The sequence below is a fragment of the Vigna unguiculata genome, chromosome 6 (assembly GCF_037176805.1).
Source record: "Vigna unguiculata cultivar grain cowpea cultivar isolate G323 ecotype 2 chromosome 6, ASM3717680v1, whole genome shotgun sequence".
Lineage (NCBI taxonomy): Eukaryota > Viridiplantae > Streptophyta > Magnoliopsida > Fabales > Fabaceae > Vigna > Vigna unguiculata.
The window spans coordinates 46,480,701-46,503,529 of NC_140797.1; the positions used below are offsets into that span (position 1 = coordinate 46,480,701).

General features: G+C 28.6%; 3 protein-coding genes and 1 non-coding gene across 5 annotated transcripts; 2 read left to right on the forward strand and 2 right to left on the reverse strand.

Moving 5' to 3' along the window:
- Positions 1 to 442: 442 nt before the first annotated feature.
- LOC114188735 (D-Tyr-tRNA(Tyr) deacylase family protein) lies at positions 443 to 3,122 on the forward strand. Of its 2 annotated transcripts, none has more exons than XM_085674558.1 (6): positions 443 to 736; positions 812 to 909; positions 1,019 to 1,164; positions 2,534 to 2,538; positions 2,684 to 2,800; positions 2,891 to 3,076. In XM_085674558.1, exons 1-6 carry the CDS (start codon positions 486 to 488, stop codon positions 2,916 to 2,918), a joined length of 645 nt encoding a protein of 214 aa, XP_085530684.1. In that variant the 5' UTR covers positions 443 to 485; the 3' UTR covers positions 2,919 to 3,076. The 2 variants fall into 2 exon arrangements, with proteins under 2 accessions (XP_085530684.1, XP_027933167.1); XM_028077366.2 differs by lacking the exon at positions 2,534 to 2,538 and adding an exon at positions 2,618 to 2,643 and having other exon boundaries at positions 454 to 736; positions 1,019 to 1,159; positions 2,745 to 2,800; positions 2,891 to 3,122.
- Positions 3,123 to 5,585: 2,463 nt separating this feature from the next.
- On the reverse strand, positions 5,586 to 5,658 carry TRNAE-CUC (transfer RNA glutamic acid (anticodon CUC)). Its single transcript has one exon. It is a non-coding gene; the product is annotated as a tRNA-Glu (tRNA).
- Positions 5,659 to 9,031: 3,373 nt separating this feature from the next.
- LOC114187609 (GDSL-like Lipase/Acylhydrolase superfamily protein) lies at positions 9,032 to 12,381 on the forward strand. The gene is made up of 5 exons (XM_028075900.2): positions 9,032 to 9,376; positions 10,212 to 10,342; positions 10,424 to 10,657; positions 11,652 to 11,898; positions 12,094 to 12,381. The coding sequence occupies exons 1-5, from the start codon at positions 9,109 to 9,111 to the stop codon at positions 12,279 to 12,281; spliced, it is 1,068 nt and encodes a 355-aa protein (XP_027931701.1). The 5' UTR covers positions 9,032 to 9,108; the 3' UTR covers positions 12,282 to 12,381.
- A 4,545-nt stretch (positions 12,382 to 16,926) lies between these two features.
- LOC114187218 (GDSL-like Lipase/Acylhydrolase superfamily protein) lies at positions 16,927 to 22,147 on the reverse strand. The gene is made up of 5 exons (XM_028075404.2): positions 21,829 to 22,147; positions 21,579 to 21,715; positions 20,985 to 21,218; positions 17,334 to 17,610; positions 16,927 to 17,242 (listed from the first exon to the last, which is right to left on the reverse strand). The coding sequence occupies exons 1-5, from the start codon at positions 22,088 to 22,090 to the stop codon at positions 17,049 to 17,051; spliced, it is 1,104 nt and encodes a 367-aa protein (XP_027931205.1). The 5' UTR covers positions 22,091 to 22,147; the 3' UTR covers positions 16,927 to 17,048.
- Positions 22,148 to 22,829: the final 682 nt, after the last annotated feature.

Genomic DNA, 22,829 nt, shown 5'->3' on the forward strand with positions numbered 1-22,829 from the left:
TTTTTTCTTTGAAAGAAGAATTAAATGTTATTGTTGTTAGTAATTAAATGAAATATAATTGTTCTAAGATCTATTATTTTCGAAAAAAAAAATCTATAAAACAGAGTTAGTTGCTAGTATTAGTAGTAACTAAATAAAATATAATTATTCTATATTATTTGTTTATGTACAAAATAAAAGTACTCCAAGAAAATTCATTCAAACTATTTTATAATTGATAGAAAATAAATTTTTGTATATAAAAATCAGACATTAAAATTAAACTTAATTTAAATATATTATTTTAGTTTCAAAATTATTAATTAAGATACTCCATTACATAGATACTACCGTTCCCAGAGATAAAAAGACTAAATTTCATAGTATCAAACATTATAAATTTTGTAAAATTGGACTAAATATTGAAAACAAATACTCGTAATGAGAAGGGAAAAATATTTAAGCATAGGAAAAAATTAACCCAACAAATCAAGTATAGATAAAAGATGGAACTGCAATTGGTGTGGCCGTTTAGGTGTAGGGTTCCACGTGTGGGAGCAGGAGGCGTAAGCAGAGGAATACGAATTGGGAGTGCCAGAGTGAGAAGAAAAACAGTGACGGCAATGCGAGCGGTGGTTCAGCGCGTGGCCTCTGCCTCCGTCGAGGTCGAAGGTCGCATCGTCTCCGAGATTGGCCCCGGCCTTCTCGTCCTCGTCGGAATCCACGACACCGATTCCGACGCGGACGCCGATTACATGTCATCTTCATTTCTTGGCCTCTTTCATTCCAATTTCAAATTCCCGTTACTCAAATTAGTTTGCTCTTTTAACAGATGCCGAAAGGTCTTGAATATGAGGCTGTTCCCAAATGAAAATTCGGGTAAAGCGTGGGACCACAGCGTAATGCAGAAAAATTATCAGGTTTTGTTGGGTGAGTGAGTGATCAGTGCTAGCATTTTCAATCTGAGTTATGGAATGTAAAAATTTACTTATTTATTTCTTGACTAATAATTTATTTATTGATTTTATCTTTTTAACAGTGAGTCAGTTTACGTTGTATGGATTCTTGAAGGGTAACAAGCCGGATTTTCACGTTGCGATGGCGCCTCAGAGAGCCAAACCATTTTATGCCTCTTTGGTTGACAGGTTTAGAAGCGCCTATAATTCAGACGCAATCAAAGGTATGGTATCTATACGTTTCATGTAACTTTCTCTTCTCCTTCTGTAATACATATGATGGTTTATGGAATTTAATTTCCTTCATTTTGAACAATTTTAGTTGGGTAATTAATTAAAACTAATTGTTAAAATGACTTTTACTTTCTATTTGAACAGAGGAAAGAAAATGCGATTTCTTCTTGTAGAAAGAAAATAGGAAAAGAATTGAGTGAAAATATAATTGCGAAGTTGTGTGGTTGGAAAAATAAAGAGAGAGAAAAATATATATTTATTTAAAAATTGCTTTAATCCTTTTTGCAGTTTTTCTAAATAATTGTTATGTGTAATTGATAATGGTAATTCTTAAAGGATTATACTAACAACATATGCATAACATACATGGCTTGTAAATACATGTCACATTATCAATTTTCCCTTCATAAGGTGATGATATACTTGTATCATTCTTCTTCTTTTTTAATATGTCAAGGGTTTTTTAAATAAAATTTATATAATAATATCTACACTGCAAGAGTTTTATAAGGATTTTATTCTAGTTGAAATAGATCTTATTAGGTAAGATCACTTTTAAGCAATTGACATTGTATTTTTATGAATTTTATTTCAATTGAAAGAGCTTATAAAAATTTACGTCCAGGGCACTTTAGGGAATGAATCATGAATGTCAACAAACAGAATACTTTTTTCTACTTTCAACTAATTTTGCCGACGAAGTTCTACGCTATTTGTTCAATTTTTTTTATAGATTTAATGTGCATTCAAAACATAGATGCATTACCATACCCAAACAATTATCTTCTTGCTATTCACTCTCATTCGTTGTTTTGTCTCATCTTTCAGTGATAAATTGAAATAGCTATTAATTTTTTTTCCATTCATATATTAAATATACAGGTTACGACTTTTAAGTATTTAATGTAATTAGAACTTAATATATCATGCTGTAGAATTTACAATAGTACATATAGTGAGCTGGATTGAAATGTCGTACACGTTTTCCTCCGCAAAGATTCAGGCTATTTATGAACTTGCCATAAATTATCTTAACTTTTCCCTCTTCCATGACGAAGCAGAGGAACTAATATTAACAGGTTGCGTATTGGTCATCAAAGACGAATTACAGTAGAATCTTTTCGTGCACTCATTAAATGAAGTTATTGTTAATTCAGAAATTTGTTTGACATGCAATGTCCAATTCCCTCATTCATTCTTATCATCGTTATAACAGTCGAGTCTTTATACTGATGGCTAATTAAATCATAGTAAAACATAATTTTCTGAATACCTAAGATCATGCTGGCTGTTCAATATTCTTCCCTTGGTCTAATAATTAGCTTCTTTATGTATGTGACTTGTCAATGCTGAAATCCTAGGAGTTTTAGTTGTATTTGTTGCTCTGTATTTATTCATACAAGATCTGGTGAAACCCTATCTTAAGCTCCTTTCAATTTGAAATGCAGATGGTGTATTTGGAGCAATGATGAAGGTAAAACATATGCCACTCAATCCCCGTGCAGGTCTCTTAGTTGCGTGACAATTTGTAATGATGCCTGTGTTAACAATCCTCTGACTTGTAATGGGGAGCAGGTAAATTTGGTTAACGATGGACCAGTCACCATGCAGCTTGATTCACAAACATCCAAGTAAGTTGATGATGTTACTTTAATTCTGAAGCTGAGATGTTGTTTCTCCTTTTTGTTATAAGAATTTCATTAACAATTCATATAATCCAGGAATACCGTTGATGCAACAGAGTCTTAATCAGTGGCTGATCTGGCTTTACGAAATTGAGGTTGAATTAATGATCAAATTGTAAGGCATTATATTGTTGTTCATTCTAGTTGAAGTTTTGTCTCCCCCAATGCAGTGATCCCATTTTGTAACACTGCTTAGTTTAAACAATGGCTTATAGTTCGATTGTTCCTGTCCCTTCTGCCTTAAAGAATCATTTTTGGACAAAACAAACTAATACTATATCAGATGACTGCTAATCGGTTACCTAGATCCAGTGGCCATATGCCAAGGGTCTATTTGGATACTAAGCCGAAGGGTTTTTTTAGAGTTTTTTTTATTATTAAAAAGAGTTTTTTTAAATAGAATAATTATAAAAAACATTTCTAGGTATCCAAATAAGCTCATGATTTATCTACTTCCACCAAAACTATTGTCGAAGGCCTCCCCTCACCAAAACTATTGCAAATAAGATTCCTTCTACTTTCCATAGATGAATTTATTGCATGATCAATGCGATATCTTACTATTAAATCTTCATGTAATTGTTTTTGCTATTTTAAAGAAAATGCTAAATAAGAAGAAATATTTAATGTCCTGTGAAAATGTAAAAGGATTTCAGCATTAGGAGGATTATGAGAAAAATGTGTCAAATAGGATTTGGAATTGTTTCCTTGTATTACAATTAATTAACAAAAGTAAGCATTTCTTTCAAATAAGTCGAATTAAATAATAACTAATTGGATGGTAAAACTTGATGATTAAAATCACACGATCGAAATTAAAGGAGCTTAATTATAATAAAACTCATTTTATTTTTTAAAATGGACAAAAAAAAAGGAATAACGAGAAAATTGTTTTTGAACTAGAACTGACGGGGTTTTCAACATTTTTTGCTGTGATTACTTATTAGTTCGTTGCACCTAATCTCCGACAAGTTTTAGACCTAGACTTTATTAATATAGCACCTCTTCAGAGGGAAGATGTGACCTACAGGGAAACAGTTTCCAATTTCAACGTCACAATTGTTAATGCTCATATTTTTCTTAGAAACCATAGTTGGAAACAATCGGATACGGTAATGGCTTAATTTGTGTTTTCGATTTTAGCATATAAATAAACTAGAAGACTTTTATAAAAAAAAAATTGATAAAAAGGTTAGAATTTAAGCTATTCAAAAAGTCTTTTAAGTGTAATGAGTGGTTTATTTAATTATTTATAAATAGTATTGTTTTTACTATTATTAACTTATACTAAGTATTATGATTTATTTAAAATATGGCTCTGACTACTAAGTTGATCTATATACAAAAATAAACTTTTAATGAATGAATTTATTTCTTGTTTTAAAGTTATATTTTTAAATAAGATATTGTTCATGTTATATAATAAGCGTATAATTATATAAGGACAAATATTAATTAATCAAGAAGATAAAAGATTTTGTAATTTATATTCTCTCAAATTGATGTAGTTAATGAAGAGTGAGAATTTGCTAAGAAGAAAGTGATAGTGTGAATGAAGAATAGTCTTCCCAATCCCACCAATATTTGCAACTTGAAACTGAATATTGATGTAAGAGATTGATATAACATGATATCATACCAGTTTGGCTCCACTATTTCTCCTTTTGTTCAATTTTTTTTTTACATAATTTTCGTGGTCAAACTTGTTATTCTCCGCTTGTATATCAGTGCTTACAGGAAAGTTTGTCGAAGATCATATAATATATGCATTATAAAGTAATAAAAGTGAAAATATTGACGAAATTTAAAACAAAAATGAATAGTTGTGTTATAATTATTTTATTTATTTATATATTTAAGGAATCAAATTTGTTTTAATAGATAATAAAAAATATCTTTTAAAGAAGTATCAGCGAATAATGAGGCGGCTACTGAATTACGTTGAACAAGTTGGCTGTGATATCTAAATTTTTGGTGTTAAAAATAGAAAAGAAAAGGTGTGTGAATGAATAGCAGAGAGGGACATCCCAACAAGAAGTAAGAAAAATTAATATTGCAAAATGAATTTGTGTGCAGAAATAGAGTTGTGCAGAGTGAAGTTGTTGAACAAACTGAGAATGATTTGGTGTGTGTGAGCTGGAGATGGTGGTGCCTGGTCTGTGCCTTCAGAGGGACCCTCTTCCATGTGAAACTCTTTCATTAACTTCATAAATTCTCATGTTTGGTGCAACCTCTCACAATTCTCACACAACCACTTTAATGTTTTCTTCACTCAGTTTTTCATAATCTCTCATGGAACACTATGCTTCTTTTTCCCTCCCTATTTCTTTCACTTCTATAACTCTTTATTTGTCTTTAGTAAAACAATTATGACATTTTGGTTTTAATAACTAATCTAGTTGGTCAATCTTACAGTCTAATTATATTATATTCTATATATTTAAAAGTATTTATTTCTCATGTATTATCAATAATATTCTATAAATAATATATGTGCTAAACCTTTTTTTTATATATAGTTTTAATATTTTGATTACAGTGTAAATTTTGTCTTTTATAATCGCATTAATATAAAAATCATTGTCAAGTTGAACTCTTCTACCTTTTCTTGTTCATTTCAAAATTTCAATGGATGATTAGTAGCTTTCTAAAATGTTGACTATAGGGCAATTACAGGCATGAATATAAAATACTTTGGGAGAAAATTTTATTCAAAAAATATAAAATAATTTTCCATTGCCGGGACTTGAACCCGGGTCTTTCGGGTGAGAGCCGAATATCCTGACCAACTAGACTACAATGGATTTTTTATTATATATTTACTTGTCAAAACTAATAAATATTTGACAATTTTTTGCATTCATTACTTTAAGAATTTTTCTACTTTTTTACTTTCCGAATTAGTACTTTCATAAAATTAATTATTTTAATTGACAATACTATTTTAAAGAATAATAAAATGAATTATTTTTATTGTTATGAGTAGCTTCTTTGAAAGTATTTTATACCAAGACAAATTGGAAAAAACTATTTTAATCTTTGAATATAGATAAACACTTGTACAACTTACCTAAATCACTGATTTAATTATAGAAATTTAGTACCACTTAATTTTATACGTTTCCATTTCGATAACACCTAAGTTAAAGTTTGTATAAAAAGGACTATCGAATAGTTTCAACTTTTCTAAAAGAAGTAACTTTTATTTATAAAAAATGAACACAAATATTACGAATGTAGCAATTAACTAAACCATATTCTACCAGAAAATGGATTTTTCATCTTATTGTGAAACAATGTGCTAAAAAAGCTCATTTTTAATAAAATAAAATAATTACTTTTAGTAATATATTTTTTATTCACAAAAAGATTGGCTTTAGCCGTTTATTTAAAATATATAATTCAGTTAAAACTAGTTGTGAGAGTTACATATTTTGGGACAGACACCTTTCTTTGTAAATTCTTTTGTTATAAATCAAATTTATTCAAATTTAACTCCATTCGAACAAACATAAAGTTGGTTGTTAGTTGCAACATTGATGTTCAATTCTATAAGTACATAGATATTTCTGTAAAAGAAAACTACTCAGTACAATTATATCTGACCTTTTAATTGAATAGTAAACAAAAGTATCTAATTTAATTCAAATATCACATAAAAAAATGAGAGAAATAATTTAATTGTAAGTTATATTATAATTTTAAATTCATAGTTATGAATATATTAAAAAATATGTAAATGTTGGTCGGGTGAGAAATAGAGTGTGATCCTTCTCTTAAATATTTTTTAGTGAATACTTGTATCAAAAGCTTGACTATCTCTAGTTATAATAATAACAACAACAACTTAGGCTCAAGCGTTTTTTTTTTTCTTTCTTAAATATGAATGTAAATTAACATTGGATATGACAATATATGACATGATTTGCTTCATGCATTTTTAGAATGTTTTAGTTATTCTGTTTACGTGTTTCCATTTTTTTGACATGTTTATAATTATTTTTATAAGGACATTAACTTAAAGCAGAAAAAAATAAATGATTTTTTGCAGTTACGAAATTAAAGAAAAAATGTGTATATAGAAGATATTTGAAGTGATATTTTAGATGTATTAAATTGGAGATGTTTTGAAAAAGGTAACATTGATGGATCCTATTTAGATTAGAAAAACCAATTGCATTCATTGCATGCCCCAGGAAGTAGTCGGTGTTATTAAATTCAATAATATCACTTCCGATAATTATTTATTTACATGTTTTTATTAGGCTCGCTTTTCTTATGCCCGAAAAATAAAATTGATGATACCTGTGTGTACGAATATAACAATTTATGAATATTTAGATTTCACTCATTAATTATTCGTTAAATTTTATGGATTTTGTTAAAAGTAAATTTAAAGTTGATGTGTGGTTTAATTATTTAAATGAACCAGTTTTAGACTTTAAGGACCTAATATTATGTGAAAAGAGACTAAATAAATGAATGTTGTTTGAAATTTCTAAGATACATTCAATTTTTATGAATAAAAAACTTAATATTATCTGGTTTAGTGCAGCTGATATTGGTTAATGTGTTACAAATATTATATTCCTTATAATATATGATGTGAAAGTTGTATTGATCTTTATTATCTATATACATTAATTGTAACATATATGTATATGGAATTTTTATGACAATGATAACTGATTTTGATGTTTATAGTCAATAAATTATTATTTTCATGTAATAAGTTATAAAAAAAAAATTAGCCATATAATTTTTTAAAATTTCACGTACTGTATGTTAAATAATTGTAAAATATTAAACTATTTTTTAAATACTATATTGATGAAAAAAAAATCGTGATAACAAAGTAATTAAGCTATAAAAAATTAAATAAATAAACTTGAGTCCAGAATTTTAATTACATTTATTTAAAAGAATAAGTCAGATTTAAATATTAATCGTTCTACAAATCAAATTCAAATCTCAGTAAATGAATTTTGGCTCTGCTGATTACAAAATTTTTGAGTAATCACACATGATATTACGGAAATTTGAGCAAACAAGGTAAACTAGGTAAAGGTGAGTTGAAAAAAATAATTTATTTAACTATTATTTTACAAATTTAAAATAAAATTAATTATTTTATTATTTATATTCTCTTCGCTTATTTTTTAATTAGTGTATGTATACTTATTACACTATAAAAATAAAAATATTAAAATAAAAATTCTTATAAATAGTTTATTAAAGTCAAAAATATTATTTTTTAGGTTTTCAAAACAATAATCTAAAAATACTTAAAAAGTTATGAAAGGGATAACAGGATTGAGAAACTATTGGTGAGTGAGAGACCGAATTGAACTCAAGTGCTAAACAAGTTATAAAATTATTGGCTTAATGACTGTCTTCAAAATACAATACTCTGTATATTTATTTTTTTAATATATTTTTAAACATCAAAATGAATGTATTCAGACATTTTTTTAAGAAAAAAAAAAGAATTCTACAACAAAATAACTTTTCATCTCACAATGATATAATTTTAGTTTTCTAAAAATATTTTAAATATATTGATATTTTGCAATTTCAATTAAAACTATTTTTTTTTAATTCCTAACTTATTTTTTAAATTATCACTTTTTCTAGCTCAATCAAAGTGATATATTTATTTAAAAAAGAGAGGGATTATTCTAGTAGTATATATATATATTAATTAATTAATTATTTTCAATGTAATGGAAAAAATGTTCAAATGATTGTTAACATTGTTGTAATTAGATGTGCTCTATTTCTGGTTTATCTAAAGATTTAGACTTCAAAATTGATAACATTTTATATTATCATGTTTCAACAGACAAAAATATTTGAGGTAATTATGAATATAATGATGTATAAATTGGAAGTTAATAAAGTATGATAGAGAGAGATGATTGTGATACAGTGAAGCAAACAAAAGTGGACCAATGCACATGATATTTTTGTGAGAAGTCTGGTCACTGTTACCCTTGGAGTTAAGGAAGTACACTTCATTGCTGTGTTCTTCTTCTCCAATTAAAGTGGAGGCCAGGCGAGGGAGTAGTAGTTTTAAGCCTTAAATGCTGTAATTAATTTAGGGAACCGTTTTTTAAATGCTCCAGCAACCACTCACCACATTACGTGCTCCATTTAAATAATGATGCATGGCATTGTTTCAATGCTCATAGTTAAGTTCTCACTGTTGGAAAAAAAGGTCCCCATTTCAGAACTCTCAGCAGTTTGCAATTGTAATGGAGTACCTAATGCAGAAAATCATGATACTATTGGTCACAATTCCATTGTATTCACTTGCTGTGGAAATTCCTCTAGTGAGACAAGTGGCTTCAAAGTATAACGTCTCTTGCATACTGGTTTTTGGAGATTCAAGTGTTGATTCTGGCAACAACAATGTCCTTCACACCACAATGAAAAGCAACTTTCTTCCCTATGGCAAGAACTTCTTTGACAGTCGCCCAACAGGAAGGTTTAGTAATGGAAGACTCGCAACAGACTTTGTTGGTAAAAATATTCAATCTCCTTTTTCTTTTTCTTTTTTTAATTTTTATTTTCTTGTTTGATGCTATTGGCAATTCAATATGTTGTATGAGTTTTTTTTATGATATTTCACTTTGAATAACCTAAAAGATTAATTATTAAAGTTACTTGAATTTGTCTAAGTCCTCACAAAAATTACCACAAAAAAAAAATCTATGAACAATAATGCACCGACTTGCCTACCGTACCTTGAAATTCAAGTTTCTGTTAAAAGAATAGAGAGGACAAGTATAGAATTTGAGATTACTTGTCATAAAGGTTTTCCATACCTTGTCAAAAAAAATAGGCTGTTAGGTGAAGACATCTGTGTGCTATTAATACACTCTTGATGATTGAGATCATAAGAGCTATTCATTTCTACATTGGTTAAATGATTCATATGAATACCTTTTTTTTATTATAAACATCAATTCAATACTCTCTTCTTTCACATCTTATCATGTATATATACTTTTTTTTTCTTCTTTCTGTCTAAAAAAATGTCAACATATCATTGTCATTTTATATAATATAACACATGAAAAAACATCCAAAAGATATATTAGGACTTAACCCTGATCTGGTAAAAGGAAGTTCAGAAGCATTAATCTAAAAATAATCGGAGGTTACGTTTGACATGACTGGTACTACAATTAAAACATCATCTCAGAGCATGAGTTTTTCCAACCAGATATATTAAAAATACAATTAAAACATTGTATCCATGTCACATGTTACGTGTTTTCTCATCTCATGTTAGAAGAAGCCTGTTATATTGCATGTAAACTGAGTATCAGTGTTTCCAATTAAACACTTGCAGCTGAAGCAGTGGGATATAGAAAGGTGATTCCACCGTTTCTGGACCCTAACTTGAAGCCGGAAGATCTTGAGTATGGTGTTAGTTTTGCATCAGCAGCCACGGGATTTGATGATTACACAGCTGAAGTTTCGGTACATAATTCTGTGAACTTGGATACTAGTATTTGCCGAATGTTTTTTGTGATTTAGCTAGCTAACTGTGGTGTGGTGCAGAATGTTTTGTCTGTTTCAAAACAATTGGAGTATTTTGCGCATTATAAGATCCACTTGAGAAGAAAGGTGGGTGAAGAAAGAGCAGAATTCATTACAAGAAATGCCTTGTATATTATCAGTATGGGTACAAATGACTTCCTTCAGAATTATTTCTTGGAACCTACACGCCCTAAGCAATTCAGCTTGGAAGAATTTGAGAATTTCTTGCTCTCTCGCTTCACCAAGGACGTTCAGGTTCACTCTTTCTCCGTCTATACCATCAATTCTTGCATTATATCCTTGTTAAAGTTATTACAAAAGTTAAAAACTTGTCTAAAACTTCACATAAATGAAACTGTGAAGTTAGCTTATTAATTTACAGGTGTTTATCAAAGTAACTAGTAAAACATAAATGTCAAGAATGATTGCATGTTTCTGTCATATAACAGTTAAAATACACAATGAAAGTCATTATTAAAAATCTAATGGAATGTAAAATAAACAATATAACCATGGATAAACTCTAATTTTAGAAATAAAATAAAAAAATTAAAAATAACTCAAAATTATTTCTGCTTAAATATGATTTATGATTTTTGTTTGATTTTATCAGTTTTATCAGATGATGGAAATGTAGTTCTCTAATGCTAGGAACCTGATTCCATGACTTTAATACTCTCTCCTACTTAGTGTTGCATTTAATTTTGTTGGTGCAGTTATTATATTTTCTTGCATTGGATGGACCATATATGTCGGAAAGCCTAGGTCACAGGGTGATAATCCCACAGAAAATAACACCAACAATAAAGTGTTATCAATCACACCACACCACATTCATTTCTGATTGACCATTGTGTGGTTAGCAGTTTAACACATATCCACCATAAACAGAACTACATAAGTCTAAATAGTTAACTAACTTATGTAGTATAAGAAATAAGAAAAAAAATAATAGCATCACAGTATATTTTTCTGTAGGGCTTTTATTGGTTAAACATTACTTGTCGAAATATCCTTCCTTAACCATCGAAAGATCAGTTCCTAAAATAGTTAAACGATGCTTATCCCATTCCGATAAGTTTCATGTTCAAGGGACTGTCCCTTTCAATCTATTCATGTTCTCTTTTTAATAATGGAAGAAATCTCTTATCCCAAACTATTCAACAAAACAATACCCTTTTCTATAAACTTTACAATGAGTGTTTGAAACGGAACATGTGAAATATGAGTTAATATTTGGTGGTTACAGGAAATGCATAGACTTGGTGCGAGGAGGTTGATCATTGTAGGAGTCCTCCCTCTGGGATGCATTCCACTTATCAAGACACTTAGAAATGCTGAAGGCTGTGATCAAAGTTTAAACAGTGTTGCTCATGCATTCAATGCAAAATTATTACACCAATTAAACGTCTTGAAGACAAAGCTGGGCTTAAGAACTGCTTTGGTTGATGTTTATGGCATGATCCAACGTGCAGTCACCAATCCTAAACAATATGGTTAGTATTCGACTTAATCAATTATCGTGAATTGTGTCTCTTTTGAAGTTACTTTTCTGAGAAGTTATCTAGTTGGTCCTTCACAGCTCAACACAAATGCTTGTGATTTTTAAGCAAAAAAACTAGTCAAAAGTTTATTCTAAACTACTTCTATGTATATGACCTATAGAATAATGCTTTTTTGGTTGAGTGCAGGATTTGTGGAAGGTTCAAAAGGATGTGTTGGGACAGGGACAATAGAATATGGAGATTCATGCAAAGGGGTGAATAGTTGTTCGGATCCAGACAAATATGTATTCTGGGATGCTGTTCATCCGACGCAGAAAATGTACAAGTTAATAGCTGATGAGGCCATTGCATCTTTTATTAATGATTTCTTTTGACAGTGATGTCTATATATAATGCATGTGTCAAGATATCTTTGTATCAATGTTGAAAAAGACCCCCTCTGGTTTCAAATAAACTATTGAATTTGAAACTGCAGCCTGTGCACTGTAATGTACAATTAATTCTGTTATATTAAATTTTAGAAGAAATATTTATTATTTGAGAAGATAAATCTAAGGGTAGGGTATTTTCGTCTTAGAAATATAATACAACCAACCATAGTCCGAATATCGATATTTTTAACTTGTAACCATGCGAATAATTTAAAGTCAAAGATCTATCACTACTAAGCTAATTTTTTTTCAAGATATTTTTATATATGTAAGAAATATTTACGATTTTATAATTTTATAGAAAATAATTACTTATAAAGAAATTATATATTAATTAAGATTTTTAACAAAAATAACAGAAAAAAAATTATTGTAAATTTTTTTAATAAATTACAAAAAAAAATCATATAATACAAATTTTAAATAATGTATATGATTATAAATCTTAAAATTATCCTTCAGATTATAATGGAATGTGATTATAGGGATGATTACCCGTCAGATTATATATATAATTAAAATATGATTATTTTGAGTTATTAATTAGTTGTGAAAATATGATTGGTCTTTAGTAATTTCTGCAAGTGAGAAGGGGTTGAGGGAGGTAAATAATGTTTGATGCAAAGCCTAAAACACAGATAAGATTAGGGTAATTAAGCTCCAAAAGGTGTTGATGGTTAGTTGTTGGCTTTGGTGATAACAATGAAATGAAATTAATGTGAGTTAGGAGTTTGAACATGGGAAAGTCTTACTACGATGAGCAGCAATATTGTGGAAAACAAGTATACATTATGGTTTTGCTATCGGGAAAGTAAGAAGGGAAAGTAAGAAGCTCAAGAGTTGCCAAAAGGGAAGGTTTAGTTGGTCAAACTTATTTTCTTATGTGAATCTCAAATGAAACTATCCTTGATCACAAAGGCAGAATGTACTTGTGTTCAGAATCTAAATATAAGTTTAAGTTTCAGGTCGAGTAAAAATGAGAAAGTTGAGCGTCATATAAAGATCAAAGTCCATAAACCTATTGTCTTCAAGTTTTGAGTTAAGAGTGGTGTCAATCCCTTATATATAAGTTAGGCTCATGCTCATTGATATTGTATCTTTCTAGTGATCTTCTCTCGAAAAATCCAATAGTTTAGTATCAAACGTCATGTTTCATGGTTTGATGGCGTGATCTTATGTGAGAAATCCAACAAGTGATGGACAATTTGGTAACAAGGATTAAGACATCATAAATTTCACGTCATCTAAATATGAAATCAATTTAAATATATAAATAAGATACTTTTTGCAACTTTGTATGGATAGGTTGAGTTTAAACTCATCTCTAAACAGAAGATGAGTCTTCAAAGTTTGAAAATTCATCTAGCATCATGAATTAGAAACTTCTGCAAAAATAATGGTGGGAAATGATTGAAAAATATTCAAGATGAATTAGGGGAGGGGAATATTAGCAAAGAGGAGAAACGAAGTGCATCATTTAACGCTCTTAGTTTCCCATGCCTGTATTTAGCGCAATTAATCATGCAAAAACTAATTTGTCGACTTAATCTTTATTAATAATCTATCTAACTCTTAAGAAATGTAATTTAAACTAAATTTGAACTTACAAAATACTTATTTATATAATTTTATCTTTAATCAATATACCATCTTCAATATATTTTCTCATGTCAAACTTGAACATTAATAGTCAGATAATAAAAAATATGATAGGTCCAACATATAATAGGAAATTTAATTAAAATACATTTATAATGTTAAGAATATATATGTTTCCTTTATAATAAATCACAAGATATAACAAAATTACTATTTTGATCTAAAAATAAATTTCAATTAATTGAGAGCGTAAAAAATTTATATATACCACTACACGAAAATGAAAATCTAAGAATATTTTGAAATACATTGCTAAAATGATAAAATACATAAAGGAAATAATAGTACAATAATTGAAACCAAAAATAGAAAAAATGAATAATACAATCCTACAATGTTTAGATGGGAAAAAAATCAAATATAATAAATACATTAACCAAATATAAAAAAAAATAATAAAAGATGAAAACTAAAACACTATTTCAATCATCAGTATTTCAAAAACACTGCATTTTACATGAAAAAAAGAAGAAGTTTATTTATAAAACATTACTGATATCGTCCAACGACTTTTCGAACTAGTCCAAAAACAAACTAAAAATTCTTACCTAACAAACTCTTACACTTGTAGCTTTCTAGCATTCTTTTGCTTTGATTCCATTGACTACTACTTTACAACTTTTTTTGCATTTAATTTTGTTGGCACATACATGGGATTACATTTTTTTTCTGCATTGAAATGGGCCTCTATGTCAGGAAGCCCAGGCCCCGGCACGATAGGTCCCTACCGAAAACAGCACCAATAATAAAGTGCTATTAATCATACCATATTAATATAATTAAAAGAAACTACTAAAAAACAATTCTTTTATTAAAAACCAAAAATTAATCAAATAGAGAAAATATTTTATAAGATGAGGTAGAGATAAGATATTGTTTTATTAGAACTATAAATAAATACCGTCACAATCTTATTCCACGTGCATCACTTTAGAATTAAATATACTATAGTTTCTAACTTTATCTACAATTAGAATTTGTTTATGTTCTAAAATTGATTTCAATTTGATTTTTTAATTTTAAAAATAATAAATATAATTTTTTTGTTATTTTTTGTTTTACATGTTAAATTATATTTCATGACAACGTTTAGATTTTTTATATTGTTTGACGGATAAAGTAAATTTAACCATATTATATTAAAAAGCTACTTTCACTCTATTAAAAGTTAAGATTAAAATTTATCAAAGTTGGGTACACCAATAAATTTTAATTATTTCGAACTCTTATCATCTTTCTCTTTCTTTATGATCCGAAAGTCTTTTTATTGATAATTAAAATTATTTCTTAAAATAATAAATTTTTTAATTTAAGATACTTTTTAATATTAGTTACATACCCTAAAACCTTAAAATAAAATATTTTACCATGTATCTAAGAAAACAACATTATTTATGATGTGTGAAGTTTAGAGTGAAGGTTGGAAAAGCAGCACAGAGTTGAAGCGGAGGAGGGAATAAAGCAGTTTTATATATAAAGCCAAAAAAGTTGAATTGAGTATAAGAATTTGGTGGCCTGAGTGTGGTCCTCATTCCTAGCTGTTTTTGTCTTACGTGATAACGCCAAATTAATGAGTTCTCCCTTTTTAGCGTTAGCGTTGAAAACGCCTACACTCTCTCTAGTACTCCACTTCTTAATGCCAACTTATTTCAGCATCAAATTCTACATTTCTTTTCAGACAAACAAAAATAAATTCATAAATATCATACTATTCATACACATTTCATATACATTCTTCACTTTTCTTTTATCAACTCTTAGCTCTACATATATTAGAGAGAAACAATAAAGGAAGAAAGAATCAACTAACTCAAGTCATTTAATTAACATACATGTTGCTAAGTTAGTTATCTCATAAGGAGCATTAGTTGTCTTGTCAATTTCACTTAGCAACTTACTCTATTATTGAGAAAGTTCACTTTATCAATTAAAAAAAATGTTGATGAAGGAATGATCAATTTTGAAGGAACAATTAAAGTTCAACATAACTTGGGTACTTGAAAGAGTCTTCCATTAAACTTTTTATTTCTAGAAAAAAAAAAATTGTGTTCTACATGTCTTACAGTAGCTAATACTCTTTTGATTATGGTTGGCATGCAATGAATTTTTACTACATACAATTTTTCATTCTCCATTATAATTGTATGATTATTGTTTTCTTTCTTGTTATGAAATGTTGTGCAGCTTGGTCATCTATTCATTTGATAATTTCTCAACTTAAATATCTTACTTTTATATAAATATATTTTTTCTAGACGTGCGTTAAAAAATGAATTTTAAACTTAATTAAATTTTAATAAATAACTTGTAAAATGATATTTGCACTCATTTATATAATATAAATTGACTTTATTTCTAGTTGATGTAGACCTTTCAATACCCTCTCCCGAGAGTATGTGTGAAACTAGATATTAATCAGTAGTCCAATAACATTTCTAACCAATGACTTTAATATCATATTAAAAAGTGAATTTTAATTCAACTTTAGAAAATATGTTTGCAAGACGATATTTACATCATTTATATATTTTGAATTGACTTTATTTTATTTATAGTCGATTCCCACGCTAATTCATTCAATTGCACCGATGTCCATTGCAAATTTTGAATTAAAAATGAGTAAGAAATTTGTAATTCTACTTTGAGGTTTAGATGTTACTTATAAGAAATTAGGATAATGGAAAATATATGTTATGAACTTAATATTGTCAATGAATAAGGTAATTTACTGAAAAAATATATAACAGGGAAGTTATGAAATCCAACCTGATTAATACCATCTATGTTTTTAATTCTTTCAAACATGTCGAATTTAAATCAGAGGAACTTTCAAATCTAACACATTGATATAATTTGATTTTGTTTAAAGCAATTAATAACATTACACATTATTTAAACACTTTTTTTTTAAAAAAAAAAAAAACGATAGTTAAACTTTCTAATCTTACCAGTACTTACATAATTTAGTACATTTGCAAGAGTTATCAAGAAATACATGATACCTAAACCTATAACTGATAAAAAAAAAAAGAAGAAAGAAAGAAAGTTATTCTAGTTATTGATGATAAAGTCAATGGTAGAAATGCTAGCCAAGAAGATGTTGTGATATGCTTTCTGGGTTGGGTGAATTGAATCCCAGAACACATACTTGGATGGATCATCACACACATCTGAAATCTTATTACACAATATTGATGCTTCAATCAACCCACTTCCACAGCACCCACTATCAACCTCTTCAAATCCTACCAAATTCAAACAAACCAAATTTCTTAGTCAATACACTATTTTCTAATTTTTCTTTCCTCACAAAGACAAGAAAAAGGTATTACTAACCAAATCTCTTACGAGATTGAATCATATCAGCAATGGGTTTATATATGTCAACATAGTAGATCTTAACATTTGAAGCAGAGGAATTGAGGTGCAATTGCATTTTGTGCAGTTGATGTTGAAGGAGCAGATTGTAATCTCTTGCAATAGAAGAGTATTTGTCAATGCAATGACGTTGGAATAAGGCATTTGGAGAATTCATGGTGATCATCAATGGTAGACACCCCATTGGAGGTATTCCAGCTATTACAATCTTTCTAGCACCTTCTGCCAACAAATTCTGAACAATTTTTTTCACCAATTACTCTTATTCATACGATAAAAACCAATTTTATTGAAAATAATTTAAATATTAATGATAAAGGATACTTCAAAAATACACCATCAAATTCAAACTCTATCATGCAACAACATATATAAACAATATATTTGGTAAGCTGAAGTAATACAAAATTAAGTAGCTTAAGTGTGTTTTAGGTTTTCGGTTCCACCCAACCTAACTACTATTTCAATTTATCGGATTTTAGTTTATTACTATATCAATTCATATTTTTAGATTTATGATTATTTTAAGACGGATGCAGTGGAACTTTACCTTTGGAATAATTACTGTAAAAGCAATATCTATAATTATTTATAGCTGAAGATATTTCATATTAACAATACACGAAAATGAAAAAAAAAAAACATGGACACGTGAGTTTAGGTTTTTAGGGAATAACGTTGTAAGGTACATCATTGTTAATTAATATGTTTATTATTTGTACCCGGAAGTCAGATAGCACAGTAGAAGGGTTGGTGTTGGTGGTCAGGTATGCATACACTGAATTAAATAAACAGAAATATGTCTCATTCCTCAATCTCAAATTTCTTAAATACTACTTTCTTTCTCTCCTTTTTTTCACTTTAATTTTTATTTTTAAAATTCAAGAAAATAATACTCATTATTCTATTATTTATATTTTTATTATTTCACCTAAACTAAATTATCTTATATATGTATGTATTTATTGTAATGAAAAAAAAATTATAAAATAAAAAATTTAAAAACAAAAAGTGTGTATTTTATTTTTCAAACAATATTATAATAGCAGAATGTCTTAATATTATTCTTACAGCTTAAAGTTTTCTGTAATGTAAAGTAGGGGCATTGTTTAATCTTAAGTAGAAGACTAGTTATAGCAATATAGAGTTTTCCAAAGGAGGGAGATTCAAACCTGCCATTCCAAATCTTCACTTTTAGCCTCACTTATAAAATCACACACACGTGTGACAATAACAATTCATTTCTATAACAATGAATAACTAAAATAAAACTTTTTTTTTTAAATAATCATAAATGAAAGTAGGGTTCAAAGTCCAATTACAAAAGCCTGAATTAAATTGAAAATTTAGGTCGATCCAGCTGTATACATCAATTAGTTTGCACGGATCAATAAGTGAACACATGTGATAGTATTTTCTTTTTTCTTTTTTCTTTTTTATTATTATAATTACTATATACAATTGCTTATTTTTTAAATATTATTTAATTATTTTTTTATTATTTTACTAGTACTATACATTTACAATTGTAAATTTAAATCATATTTTACGTTAATATATTTTTTACAGTATATTTCTGTATTTTGTTATAGTAATTGGTTACAAGTTTCTTTGTTGACCATATACTTACACTATATCTAATTTTTTTACGTACTTAAATTTAAAATTTGAAAATATCAATAACTTAACCAAGTACATTATTCCATAAATCTTATATAAATAATTTGGTGTGACCTTAACCAGCCTAATACAAAAAGGGACAAACTAGACCTTTCATATATGGATGTCAATGCCAAGAAAAGGGGACAATCTTATTTATTTTAATGAAAAAAATTCGTTATCCTTTTAACCAAACTTTTATAAGTTTTTCTAGTATTTTACGGAAAAACATTTCTTTAGTATCAAATGAGTAAGTAGTATTTACAGGTAAAAACATTAACAAATGAAAAAAATAAATAATTTATATTTTTTTAGTATCTTAAAAAGAATGAGAAAAGTAGAACAAACAAAGTAAAAAAAAAAAAATAATTGAATTAAAAAAAAAACATTATGATTTTTGTATATAAGTGCATATACGCTAAGAGAATTATGAATTTAGTTTTTTCAAGTATAAAACCTTCCCGATTTATTTTCTTTAAGAATTATTTTCTTACCCATTCTTAATTTTGTTATCATATGAATATAATGTATTTTAATTTCATATATATATATATATATATATTTGGTAGCTCTGAATAATACATTTTTAGTTTGATACTTTTTGCTACACATATAAAAGATCGAATGGATAATAGTTTATATATAATTTAACAAGACTTTTACATGTAAGAACTAAATTGATAATTTGTCACGTGTAGAATGGAAAATTATATTAAAAAAGAATTACATGATTTGTTTCTCTCTTAATTAGTTTGAACACATGAAGCAGTATCCACCAAACATTTCTGAACATTAAAAAGAGTTGCATGAAATGTGTTTGTTTTGGCACAGCAAGAACTTGTTTCACTGTGTTTTTATTTATTTTTTTTCTGTTATTGTAATTGAAGTGTTTTATAGGGTTTGTGGGGTTCAGTCTTTATTAATTTTCATATCTAGCTAGCCTCAACCTCACAAACCTTTCACAGTGTCCCCCTCTTTCTTCATTACCATTCAATTTTCTGACTCTCTTTTTATTCCTCTTTCTACATCTTCCCTTTTGCTTTTACTTATTACTCAGTCATTTTCTTTCATAAAAGTAGCTTCTTCAGTATTCCCTTTCCTTCATCATCTTAAAATATCCAAATCCCTATTCAATTGCCCCAAATAAGCTGTCAAAAACTTTTATTACGCGGCTACAGCAGAAGAATGTTTTCAGAGAATACTCGTCAAACAATTTGAAACAAAAAACCATCCAAATTAATAACACCTTTTGATGATATTTTCTGTACTCTGAATTTCTCAATCAGTATCTCAAAGCACTGTTAGATCAAGACATGATACAAAAAAAAAAGAAGAACACTTTTATTTTGTCTTTTGCACATAGTAAGTTTCATCTTTTAAGACTTAAATTAGAATTTTCAGCATACTTTTCTCTACATGCAACAAAAATTTTCTAAGTTTTCACGTAAATCCATTTTGACATTTCCTTTTACTTCCACTGAAACATTCTCTTTTCTCTCTTTATCATTTGTCAGTAGAATGGAGGAAGTGTAAGACATTTGATGCCAACCAAACATTTCCAAAAAAAGGGAGAATAACAGGTGATTGATGGAGAGCAATTCAATTTTACAAGTCCACCTCTATTAACCAAAAAAGTCTCCAGTTCTACTACATTAATTCACAGTGTAATTATTTTAATTATCAATCAATTAAGAACTAATTTATATACTCATACTTCTTAAATTAATTATTACAAATGTCAGTAGTTTAACTATACACGACAATCTATAATCATTGGATAACAATATACAGTGACTTTTTCTCAGGAGAATCCGTCCCCACTCTCAACATGTATTGTAATTAACCTCAGATAGAAAATACAATTTATTACCTTCTTTAAAAGTTAAGTTGTTGTAACCATTAAGACGAGATTAATGATGGAGGTTAAATCATGGGAGAAACTGAACTAACCTGTATAAAATCTGTGATGCGTTGGATTAAGAAGTTTTGATACGCTTGGAGAGTGTAGCTCTTTCTTCGTAATGGTAGAGAAAAATAATTAAGAACGAAGTCATTTGTCCCAGCACTGATGAAGTACGCAGCTTTCTTCACATGATCTTCAATTCTTTGCTTACCCACCACATCCTCCATCCTCTTTTTGCATTCTCTGAAATATTCCAACTGCTTTTCTATTGGAATTACATTCTGAAATTAATACAGAATTTCACCTTTTGAGTTTTCTTCTAAACACAGATAGATGCATAAACATGAAAGTTATTACTTTCTCTGTGAATTTTACACAATGAGATTAACTTAACACCTTCTTAAATAATCCTTTTTCAGTTATCCAAACTAACAGGAATATATACACATTTCAGTATATCAGAAGCCTAGTTAACTGCATTAATTTTTTGCTATTTTCCTCTTACCACTTCATATAATGTATCACATGTTCACTTATCTCTTTTAGCATTTGTTAAATCAGAGTGAGACAGATAAAGAGAGTGGAGACTATTTTTGGGCCAGCAATATAACTCATAAAAAGAAAGAAAGAAAGAGAAATACAGTGATGGTTGGTGTAAGTGGGTCAAAGCCGGAACCAGCAGAGGCAAAACTGACTCCTGTCATCAGCTCTTCAATATTGGTGAGGCTTGGATCCAGATAAGGTGGAAGAAGCTCTTTTTTGAGACCTGTGTATGAAACTGCAGTGGATTTTACACACATCACCACAATGTTCATTACACATTGTAAGTTATTTAAGTTTATATTTATATATATGAGTGAGTATGAACATGAAAATATGATAACTAATTACCGATGTAATCAGTGGCAAGCTTCCCATTGGTAAATCTCCCTGTTGGAACCTGGTTGGAAAAATCCAATCCGTAAGGTGGAAAATTGCTCTTGAAAGGTGTCTTGATGTAGTTATTGTTTCCGGGGTCAACCGTGGAGTCTCCAAACACATAAAAGCCTGAGATTGTTACGTTTAAAGCTCCAACTTTGGCCACTATGCATAGCAAGCATGGAATGAAAATCTGCATAAGAGAAAGAAACAAGTGTGTATCACAAGTTCCCATGCTGGAGATGTGTTTGAACTTTTTTTGAAATATGGACTTGGGACTTGGAAGAGTGAGATGAATGGCTCTTAATATATAGAGTTATTGGTGAAGTACAACTACACAAGGCCAATGTTCATGACCAAAATAACCCTGTGAAATATGATGTTTTATCTGTAACTTTTTTCATATGAATTTATTGTGTGCTTTGGTTGAGAAATTAAATCAAAAACCTTTCCTGCGGTTAATAATGTTACGACCTCTTAACTACCCATGTTATTTTAATTAAGTATATCATTGTGTGACAACTAGGTGGAGACAGATGACAGAGGTTTTACATATAAAAATAGTGTGGCAAAAGGACTATTTGAACAATAGTTAGATAGGATTCAGCAATGTCTTGAGCCAAAAGAAATGAAGCATAAAACACCAATATTTGATGACAATACTCAATTTGCATTTGTTCAAACAAATTATATTGCAAAAGAATTGTGGCATATAAGGTGTAAAATTATTGGAGGCAAAGAGAGAGGTGGAAAAAATAGTTAGGTATGTTACCTTGTTGTCTTATGTACTTCAAAAATTAATAGAGATACCGTCTAGCCAACAACTCATGTGACACGCGAGAAAGATAGATTACAAGAGAGAAAAAATAAATAAAGTTCTTCTCTTGCAGAACTTTGATGAGCCGGAAAATGTGTGTACAACATATATAAACGTTGCCACTTGAATGAGATGTCGGTGTTTAAGATAGGAAGAG